Source organism: Chlorocebus sabaeus, chromosome 19, assembly GCF_047675955.1.
Source record: "Chlorocebus sabaeus isolate Y175 chromosome 19, mChlSab1.0.hap1, whole genome shotgun sequence".
In the NCBI taxonomy this organism is placed as follows: Eukaryota; Metazoa; Chordata; class Mammalia; order Primates; family Cercopithecidae; genus Chlorocebus; species Chlorocebus sabaeus.
In genome coordinates, this window is record NC_132922.1 from 29,186,580 (window position 1) to 29,197,813 (window position 11,234).

At 45.9% G+C, this 11,234-nt stretch overlaps 1 pseudogene and 1 gene segment (V, D, J or C); both read right to left on the bottom strand.

Annotated features, from left to right (window-relative positions):
• Positions 1–7,579: 7,579 nt before the first annotated feature.
• Positions 7,580–8,197, bottom strand: LOC119618172 (immunoglobulin lambda variable 9-49-like). The segment is given in 2 exon segments: positions 7,580–7,905; positions 8,043–8,197. Coding segments are annotated over 2 exon segments (480 nt in total).
• A 1,078-nt stretch (positions 8,198–9,275) lies between these two features.
• Positions 9,276–10,697, bottom strand: LOC119622540 (set1/Ash2 histone methyltransferase complex subunit ASH2 pseudogene; annotated as a pseudogene).
• Positions 10,698–11,234: the final 537 nt, after the last annotated feature.

Below are 11,234 nucleotides of genomic sequence, written 5' to 3' on the forward strand. Positions count from 1 at the left end.
CCAATGGTGTAAGAGAGGAGAAGAGAACACACTCAGGCCCTGAGGGATCAGGAAACCCACACTCAGCAGTTCCTGTGGTCCTAAGTGGGATGAGCTGCAGGGAAGTCACATCCATGGGACCTACTCCCCCTGTGGCCAAGGAGCAGCCTCAGCCTCGTCTCAGCCATGGTGGAGCCTCCCCTTGACTCTCTCATGTCCTACATAGAGGTTTACTGGCCTCAGGTCCACAGTTACCCTCAGACCTAACCCCATCTCCTGACATTTCCACTGAAATGCAGGTGCCCAGGACTGAGCCAGGTCAGCTCTCTGTCCGGAATTCCTCCCTGACCTGTGTCCTCAGGCAGCATTTCATATTTGAGGGCCTTGTTCCTGGGACACAGTGAGCCTCAGACAGCCCTGAGAACAGACTACTGGGGATGGAAGGGAGGTCTCTGCTTGTACACTGGAAGAGCAGAGTCCATGCTGCAGGGGACTGTTCACCTGCTACCATGTCCCCAGGCTCTGACCATGCTGTGAGCTAGGAAAGGCTCATTTTGCTTCTTTCAAGAAAAAAAATAGTCCAGCTCCACAGGCACTGGTGTTTAGCACATACGGACACGCAGCCAACACTTCAGGATCATCAGGTGGTTTGGTTTCGCTTTGTTTTACTGAGACTTCAGAAGGATGGATGGGAAATTGAGAGAAGAGCCTTTTACAGCTAGAAAGTACTTCCAAATGTAGTTTGTGCCTAGGCCGGTTATTTTAAAATTTAAAAACTGTTATGGAACAAGACCCAGATCAGGGTGAGGTTTTTGTCCCACTTCCCCATGTGTGTGTGTCACTGTGAGAAGCGCTGCTGTGCCAAATGGCACAGTAATAGTCAGCCTCATCCTCAGACTGGAGCCCAGAGATGAGTAAAATCCCTGCATTGGCCGAAGCATCTTTGGATCCAGAGAAGCGGCTGGGGACTCCAGAGCCCTGGCCCTTATCTGAGTCTGTGTGGTAGTTCAGAAGATACCGGGGAGGATTCCCTGGCTTCTGCTGGTACCAGAGTACCCTGTAACTACCAACACTGATGCCACTGCGCAAGGTGCAGGTGAGTCTGGCTGATGCTCCAGGAGATGCTGAGAGGGAGGTTGGCTGAGTCAGCACAGGCTGTGACAGGGAACCTGGAAACACAGGCAATTATAGGTTTTAAGGCAGAAACCAGGGTCACATGTTTTAGCGATCTTTGACAGAAGAGTCAGAATCAGGCTGGGTGGCAGACCCTTGTCTCTGAGACCTGTGCCTACCTGTACAGTGAGAGAGGAGCAGGAGGAGGAGAGGAGTCCAGGCCATGGTGGACACAGCCTCTTTCCCCGCAGTGGGGCTGGGCTGCCCCAGGCCTCCTTTTCTTCCCACCCTCTGCAGAGGAGGGGCTGTTCATGCAAATGTGTTTCCACCCAGGGACTGCCCAGCCCCTCCCTGAGCCCTGGGGATGCAGCTCAGCTCACTCTGCAGACTGAGCAGGAGGAAGGTTTGCTTTTCTTCTTGCAAGGCCCTGGGAGGAGGCACCTGTTGAGACCATACACAGGTCCCTGCTCAGGGAACTCTGCCAGGCCAGAGGGGACACAGCTGCTGAATCCCCATCAGTGAACACGGGTCCCCGCTCCCAGCCTGGAGTTCTCTTACTGAGAAGCTGTGTAGGAACCACAGGGCAGTCCCACAATATCTGATGCTGGTCCCAGGACACACATTTTCCCATGGCTCAGAGACTTCAGAACCCAGCTGGTCTCTGCAGCTCTCCAGTCACTGTCTGTATTCACACATCCATAGTCTGATTCCTAGACACTGTTTCTCTCATGCTGTGCATTATTACTGTGATTTCTCACTCCCAGAAGTAGTCTTGGTCTGTGGGATACGCAGCCATATATATATATATAACTTTTAAAGCTGTCAGCACCCCGGCATGGCATTCTAGAAACATCTAATTGCCCACATGTGCCATCAGGGTGGGCATCATGAAAAAGGGGTCAGCTGAGGAGACAGATTGAAGGGCAGCTAGGGGTTGTTCACAAGGACAGTGAATAATGAGAATTTTCCAGGAAAAATAAATGATTCGTGACATGTTAAAGGCAGCAATTTAGCAAAAGTTGTTTATCTAATGGTTTCGTATGTTTTATAGAGATTTGACTCAGTTTTGTGATGTAGGAACATTCACAGGTTTTGCAGACGTTCCTTTACCAGTGAGCAGTGTGACCATATTTCTCTATTTAATGAAGTTAGCCATTATCTCCCTAAGTAAAACGTCACTTTCTTCACAGTTGTGTCCTATTTTTTGGTAAACAATTTGTCCTGGATGTTATACAATTTGTTTATATCTTGATATTGCCACCTTTATTTTTTTTTACTGGATGCTTTCAGGTTATTTGAAATATCACTATTTATTTTACCTGCAAAGTGGTCTGGCAAGTACTGAATGTCTCAGGAGACAAAGGCAGAGACCATTACTTTTCAATGTAGCCACGTCTACTCTTGTGCTAACTGTGCAAGTGGCCCCTGGATTTCTAGACTCACAAGGTGCTTAATGAATAATCTAGAATAAGGATCCCTCACTTTTCTCAAGCACTCTCTCCTCAAGGTATTTGGAGAGAGATCCCTTTCAGATAGATGAGGCAGGGAAGGTACTACCTGGCTTAAACCCCTTCAGTAACTCATCAATCTTACCATAAAATCCAAATCCTGTAGCTTCTGAAACATGCCCTTCGCACTGCGGCCCTTACACACCCCCACAGCCCAACTCACAGCCCCTGCCCTTGCTTTCAGGGCTCCAGGCTCACTCACTTCTCTGTTCTGGGGAACCCTGAGCTGCTGTCTTTCCTACGTTCTCCACACCAGCTTCTCCTGTGCCTGTCGGGAGAAGATGGCCTTCTGTGTGAATTCAAAGTGTAAGCTTACATTTTGTCCACATTATACACCTGTTAAAAGCAGAACAACCACAAACAAGGATATTTTAAACACTGGTTAGCATGGAAACTTTTGAGTCTTACAAATACAAAGAAAATTTTCTAATGAATTGTTTGCACCCGACAGCCAACTTTGACCATCATCAATATGGTTCATCTTGTTTAATTTTTCAACCCATTTTACCAATCAACTTTCTCTCTCCCTAGATGATTTTTACAACGGATCAATGAAGCAGTAAAAGATAATTGGTACATAAAATAACAAATATATACATTTGTAGTGTTCCATAATCCTTGTGACTTAAGGCAACGCATTCCAAGGACTCCCACACTACTTGCTTTGTTTTTTAATCATTCATGTCTAAAGTTACTTTACTGTAGAAATTGGGAAATGGGAGGAAGTACAATGAATGCTAAGATTTGCAGATGCAGGACTCACAGCATTGCATATGGAATTAGAATAAAGTCCAGACGGGCATCTACATTCCTAACTATTTATTGGTCATTATGTCATTTGTTATTGTATTTTTTCCTATAGTAGCTATAGTAAGTGACCACAAACTGTATGGTTTAATACAATAAGAATTTATTGTTTCACAACCCTGATGTGCAAAATTGGAAATCAAGATAACAACAAGGCCATGCTCACATTGAAGGCTCCGGAAAAGAATGCTTGCTTCTTGTAATTTTTGCTGCCTCCCAGAAACACTTGGCATTCCTTGGCTTGTAACTTCATCATTTCAACCTCTGGCTTCATCATCCTATGGCCAACTTTGCTTTGTGTATGTCTGTGTGTCATCTTCTGTACTAATAAGGACAAGAGTCTTTGGATTTAGGGTCCCTCCTAATCCTGTATGACCTCATCTTAACTAATTTCATCTGCAAATAAGGTTTCACTTCCCAATAAGATTATGTTCTGAGGTTTCAGGTGGGTGTGAATTTTGGAATCACACTATTTAATCCATTATACCTGGCAGCCTTGTTTGAGGCTGCTCTGCAGCTCAGGCTAACCTATAAGCTGCTGACAGCTTGAGGCTGTCTACTGAGGTCTCCCAATAGCAGAATCGAATACTCCTTTCTTGAAGGAGGACCTGGGTATCACATAATTACATTCATCTAATGTGGTGTGTGGGCACACAGTAGAATATAGTGGCTGTGGCAGGGACTCAGAGGTCCTGCTCTTCATTGTTAAGAGCCTTGACCAAAGCCCTCGTTTCCTGAATGGTTTTCCTCCTCTCCTTTTAACCTCAAAATCTGAGCTTTTTGGACATGATTTCAGAATTTTTACCCTGTCAAGATAATTAGGAATGAACAGTGCTGTTTATCTGTTTCTGGTGTTTAATTTTTTAAAAAATAAAAATGGGATCTCTTACTGTGCCCAGGCTTGTCTTGAACTCTTGACCTCAGGTGATTCTCTTGCCTTGGCCTCTCAACATGCTGGGATTACAGGCATGAGCCACCATGCTTGGACTAAAATGTTTTGATAGAAGATGTCATAATTACTTTTTCCTCCAATATTCTTTGTTATCTTAGCCTTGCACAATTTCACATATTTCTTTGCAGCTATCTTTGTGGCTTTATTATTTATTTATTTTTTTTGTAGAGAAGAATAAAGATAAATCATGTAAGACAGGCTTGTTTTAGAGAAGAATGAAGCTTGTATCTGTAACATTCCTACGCTGCAGACATTCCTGCCCTGTGCCATCCGTGCCCCCTCCCATCACAGAGCCTCCACTTCAGGGCCCTCAGGACCCCCTGCAGAGTCCTACGGAGTCTCTGGAGGAAAGATGCACTGTGAGTAGAGAGGCCAGTGCTTTTCTACTGTTGTGATGCTGACGTTTTCCATCAGCAAACAGGGAGGCTCGGTTTTTGTGCACTAAATTAAGTTGCGGAGAAAGAAGGTGCATTTCCTGAGTAAGAAGAGTGTTTCATTTATGTCAACTTTATGTTTTGTATTATATTTTATAAATTAACTCAGTTTTGAGGGGTTTTTAAAATTTTTATTTCATTTTAGAATTTTCTAAAATTTGGCGAGCGGGAGATTTTTGTCCTGTTTCGATTATGTTTCTTCAAATCTTTATATGGTCCATTGCTGTGTTTATCATTATACACAACATCATCGTTGTGTTGTGTCACTACAGTATCAAACTTTGCTCTTGGTAATTAAATGCTGGCCTGCCTGAATCTGTGTGTGTGTGTGTGTGTGTGTGTGTGTGTGTAACTTCTTATTTTGCCACTCCTATAAATAACTCATAACTGTGCAACTAATGACAGATCTTAGTATTGTGCTTTATGAACACATTGTTATAATAACATGGTGGGTTAAAAATAAACAATTTTGCAGCTGGAAGAGTATATTCAACCACTTTCTCTTGGGCCCTGGAGAATGAGCATCATGGGCCCACGTTAGCCAGATACAGCCTCTGTGTGAGGAAGATGGAGATGTTAGGAGCACAGGGGGATGCTGAGCCAGGGTAGGTGTGTCTCACATCCCCATCTCTGCATGGGGTCCCCACTTGATTGTCAGGCTCTGTCTTGAAGACAAGGCTGCCCTCACCATCCCAGGGACCTAGGCTGAAGACGAGGCTGAGTATTACTGTGCTCTGTGGTAGAGGAAGTAGCCATCTCCACAGTGACACATGCAGATACATTTAACATCTGATAGATTTGAAAATATTTTCAGTATAGGTCTAGTTGTGCAAATTTTTAAAGTAGGAGGGTTTATTTGAAAATAACAGCATTATAAGGTGAACTTCTCTCTCTCTCTTTTTTTTTTTCAGATTCTACTCTTCTGCCAAAAAAAAAAAAAAAAAAGGGTCAAGACTTTTTACCAACGTTGGTACATTGGCACCCAAACAAGTTTCTTTATTTAGAGCTTAATGGGGGAAGAGTTTATAATGTTTCTATCTACAAGCATATATTTACTCAATGTAATCAACCGACGTAATTACGCAACATAACATCAACCTAAAGAAATAAAGGGAAATATCAACCAAAATATCAACCAAAGAAACACAGGGAAACTGTTTAGAACTCACAGACCTAAACCTGAGGAAGTGAACCAGGGATGAGTCTGAGAGCCATGTCCTTAATGAGGAGGGGGTCACCCTATACCTGGAAATTCAGGAGCTCCTCAAGAGTACAATCTCAAGAGAAAGAGAAAGTCAGCTTCCCTGACGTTTCAGAGTTCAGGGAGTGACCAGCAAAGACTGGACTAAGAGCCGGGCCACGTATGGGCCAGGAAGGGGGCCGCGCATGCTGGACTTCTGGTCTAGTTGTCATCCCACCCAGAAACCCGGAAGGCTATTTGTGCTTAGGGGACAAAATGATTCTGTTAGCATTAAGAGGCAGTAGAAAGGAAGGTATTTTCATTGAGTCTATAAACATAGACCAAGGATTGGGTATGAGAGGAGTTCAGGCAACAAGACATGGTGGGCACAGCCCCTGGACCTCACAATGGGTCTGGGCTTCCCCAGGCTTGTCTATTTTTCCTTCTGCCCCCAGGGAAAATAAGAAGCTGTTCAGGCAAATCCACTCCCTCCCTTCTGGCTAGATGAGACCCTACCTGATTACTGATTCAGGAATCTGAGAGGGAACATGAGGACAGGGGAGGTTGAGGAAGGAGCTGCTCTGAGTGTGGGCCCAGGAGGGTCCTCGAGGGAGCAACTGTTGGGAGCAGGCACAGGACCCTGCCCAAGAGGCTTTGCTGGACCCTGAGAGCACCAGGGTGCTGAGTCTCATCAGTGGGCACGGGGAGCAGATCGGCCTCTGCCAGCCTGTGGCCAGTGGGGCTCACCCAGCTGTGAGGAGCCCCCAGGCAGGGCCTGGGACAGTTACCCATTGCTCCTGCTGGTCACAGGCCCATCTTCGTTGTCTACGAGGGTCCTCAGGCTTAAAGCCTGGGAACTGCAGTCTGTAGTGGAGGTAGTCTGGTGGAGGGTTATGCCCTTCACCTGTGAAATTTGACCTCAATCCAGGTATTTGTCATCAGAAAGCATTGCAGAGTGATTCCACCAGAGCTCTCTCCCTGCATGTGAAGAGATTCATTCTGTAAAGGCAATGGGGGGCTCTCCCAGAATCTCAGATACAGACAGGCTCACATTCTCCTATCTTCGGTGTGTGCCAATTCTCTCTTTCTAGGACAGCCAAGCACATGCACCATGAGAGCTCTGTGCACATGGAGGTGATTGGAGATGGCTGAGGTCCACGTTGATTACGTGACCCTGTGAGTCAGGGTGAAGGCCTTGTGTCTCCAGGGAAATTGTCAGTTCCCATCATTGTATAGGCAGCTCACAAATGTGGAATATGGACAAATAGGTAGTGGGAGCTGGTCACAGTGATTTCCCTGTAAATGCACCTGTGAGGAGCTCTACAACCTGGAAATTTAAATCCCATCGGGGATAGGTGAGTGGCAAAAAACCCCAAATGTTCATGTGCAAACTTCAATGTTTCAAAAGTTCTGTAGAAAATATTTACACACAGGAATCATATGCTGTGAATTAGAACTCCAAAATGTCTAGGGAGGTGAAAACTAAATACAGAGTTAGGAGACAGCCCTCTGAACTGTGAGTCAGGCCAGCAGGAAGGAAGTGTGGACAGAGCAGATCAGCTCGGAGGTATTTGTCTCACTTCCACTCTGCCTGTGTCACTGTGGGTTACACGAAGTTGCTCCCAGTGCCGTGGTCTGCCCCACAGTGGTAGTCACTCTCATCCTCTTCCTGGATGTTCTTGATGGTCAGGTACCGATTGAGGCCTGAGCCCGAGCCTGAGAAGCGATCAGGGATGCCATCCCCCTTGGATCCCACAATCCCACCTGTGCCCACTCGCATCACAAACTGGGGGCCCTTCCCTGGTCTCTGCTGGTGCCAGTCCACCGCATAATTACTGTAGCCGCTGCTCAGGGTGCAGGTGAGTGTGACCGAGGCTCCCAGGGAGGCCGATGCAGAGGGTGGCTGAGTCAGCACAGGCTGGGAGAGGGACCCTGGAAACACAGACAGCCGTGAGGGCTCCTGTTGGTGGGTGGCTGATGAGCTGTTGGAGGAGGAAGAGGAGGGATGGGCAGCTGGGGGCTGGGAGGTGGGAATCCCTCTGGGGGCCCAGCCCACTGCCCACCCTGACCTGTGAGGAGACTGAGGAGGGTGAGGAGCAGAGGAGCCCAGGCCATGGCGGAGATGCTGCAATGCTGGATCTTCAGTCTCTCAGCTGAGCCTGAGCCCCCAAAGCCTCTTATTTCCTCAGTGAAGAACTGGGGGGCAGGGGCATCACATTCCATGCAAATCGGTTCCCTCCCAGGGCTGGTGATTAACAAGCACAGGGCTCAGAGCAAGAGCTCAGGTCCCTTAGGATTCACAGGCTTTGCTTCCCCCTAGTGGCCAGGTGCTGCATCACACTCAGGGCTCAGACAAGGTCTCCCTGGGCCCCTGTTTCACCTGGAGGCCAAGTGGGTGTCCTGGAGGTTTCTCAGGCTCCATTTCTAATGTCTCAGGAATCTCTACAGTGCTTCTTTCCCTCTGGGGTCCCACAGTAGGATGCAATGACTAGATCAGTTAATCCTGGAGCCTGCCCAAGGCACCTGTTCCAACTTTCATTCTAGGATAGGCGAGCCCTTCAACTGTCATTCCAAACAAACTGAAGACTTGTCCACACTTGTAGATGATCACCTTCTCACTGTGTCCATTTCCTAATATCCTCCTCTTATAAGGATACTGGTCCTTATGATCTCATTTCATCTTAATTACCCTCTGTAAGTCTCTGTCTCCAAATACAGTTACATTAGGGGTTAAGGCTTCAACGTGAATTATGGACAATTTTAGTCCATAACGATCAGTAATTAGAGTACTTTTTTAACTGATGAGAATGAGTCAGAAGAGGATAAATAGATAAACATGAAAAGAACAATTTTATGAGTATAGCATTGTATATATTTTGGCGTTTGAACAAGTATAATTTTAATTGTCATAAAATATACACAACATGGAATGTGCCTTTTAAATAACTATTAACTGTAATATTCAGTGGTCTTAAGTACATTCACATTGTGATAGAATTGTCTGGCATGGTGACTTGCACCAGCTACTCAGGAGTCTGAGGCAGGAGGCTTGCGTAGACCCAAGAGTTCAAGGATGCGGTGAGCTATCACAGCACCACTGCACTCCAGCCTGGGCGACAGAGCAAGACACCATCTCTTTAAAAAAAAGTGATACAGTCATCACCATTTTCAATCTCCATAACTTTCTCATCATCCCAAGTGAAAAATCTGTACCCTTAAAATGTTTATTTCCCCTCCCCACTCCCCTAGCCCCTGGTGACCAGTGGAGAAGAGGGGGATTGGGAAACTGGATGAGGGAAAACTCAGTACAGGAAGAAGCAGAGCAGAGACAGCACCCATGCTGGCTCTTGGGAGATGCTGCTTGAGCAGGTGAAAGCTTTCTGTGGCTGTGTTTCTATCCCTGGATGACCACATTGATGCAGGCTGCCCACTGTGGGATGCAGTATGAAGTCTCATGGGTCCCATGGCACTGTGTCCTGTGATTCCACCTTTCTCCCCAACAATATGTCAGAAACAAACACTGTCAGCCTTCTCATGGGGCACTTGACACTTAATTCACTACCTCTTCCTAGGTGCATTCTCTCCAACAGCCGTGTTACATATCCTCCAGAGACCTGAGAAATGTCCTGCTCTCAGTCCAATTCTTTCATGCTGGTCAAGGGGAATCGTATCGGTAGAACATGGATTCTGCTTGCCAATATGCTAAAGAGAGTTTGAATCTATGGTAAAAGCAAATGAGATTGTGCTATAATTTTGATATCTAACACTATTCATGTTGATTGTGTGCCATTATTTTCTGGGATCAGAAATAACTTTGGATCATGTTTTCTCTATTTTATGTCCTTTGAACATTTTCTTCATGTTTGGTAGCACTGTCACATGATGCAACAAGGGCTTGAACTTTTGAATGAAAATGTTTGATCCACACATGCACACACACACACACACGAGAGAGAGAGAGAGAGAGAGAGAGACAGAGAGAGAGAGAGGGAGAGAGAGAGAGATCTGTGGACAGTTGAGCTAGGATAGGCTGGCCTATGATACAGCGAATAAGGAGAGAAGGCAGGAAGAATAAGATGACCCTCAGTGTCCTTATGTTTTCCCCTGATGGACCTTCTTGTCCAGTGATTGAATCCATTTCTAGCACCGAGACACCAGCCAGAGTGTGCTCTACCACAGCATCCCAGCCCATGTCACTCACAGGACAGTAAGAGAGATCCTTTGGAGGATACTTGAAGGACTGTCCAGTGTTAATGGAAATTATGCAGTTGTTTTCTGATAATAAGACTGCTGGAAAGTAAAGCCCCTTGTAAATATCTTTGTAAGCCACACCTTGACTGACACCGTTTTTATAAAATCTTACCTCACTCTGGGGAGTCTCTTTTAGGCTCTTCTCTGCTTTAGTCACAGAGTCTTTTTCCTCAAAATACAAATAATTCTGAACTTTATCAAGGCCTTATCTTTGTAAGTATCAGGCAAAGACTTGACTATCTTTGTTTCTTCAGGAAGATTCATGTAAAATCCCAGGATGTCTCCCTGTCTATAGCTAGAAGAGTAGTGTTTGCTAACGGACTGGTGGAGCTTCATTCCCTTTAATTCTCCCAAGAATAGTTAAGTGTATCATAACCTAAGGGAGCTTGACAGCTACCTAAAGCCTGGGACCAACCCAGTCTGGCAGCAGTGTCTGGTGGTATCTCATCCATGGTGATATCAAGGTAGCCCATGAGAATCCCATACCGTAAAGTAGCCCTTCTGTTCAACCACAGTCAGCCAGCCAGTCATTGGAGACTTTTAACTGGGGAGCTCAATCATATCAGGCTAACAAAACCTGTTCATACAAGCAGCCTCTGTAGAGGTCTCCAGGAATAAGGAATTTTGCTCAACAGTCAAGTTCAAGTTTCTGAGGACCAAGGGCCTGGGGATCAGGCTCAGCTAGAATATACTGGTAGTTATCTTTGTTCAATGGGTGCTCCAAAGTGTATGAGACGGAAGGCACTGAGCAGAAAGCCCTGGGTCTTCTTGGTGGTTCCTGTGATCTCCCCAATCAGTTGTTTGCACTGAGTTTCTTTTCCTTTTTTCTGCTCCTTCCTGTTGCAGTTCCCTATTCAGATTGTCCCTGAATGGGGACGAGGTCCCTTTTTGTTGTTGTTGTATAAATAAGACCAATGTTACCAAGGTCCTGGTCCAAAAGTCCCAATCTCGGGTCATCTCCTTTTGGGCCTTTACGCACGAGATCCAGTGGTTCCTTTACCAAGAACACA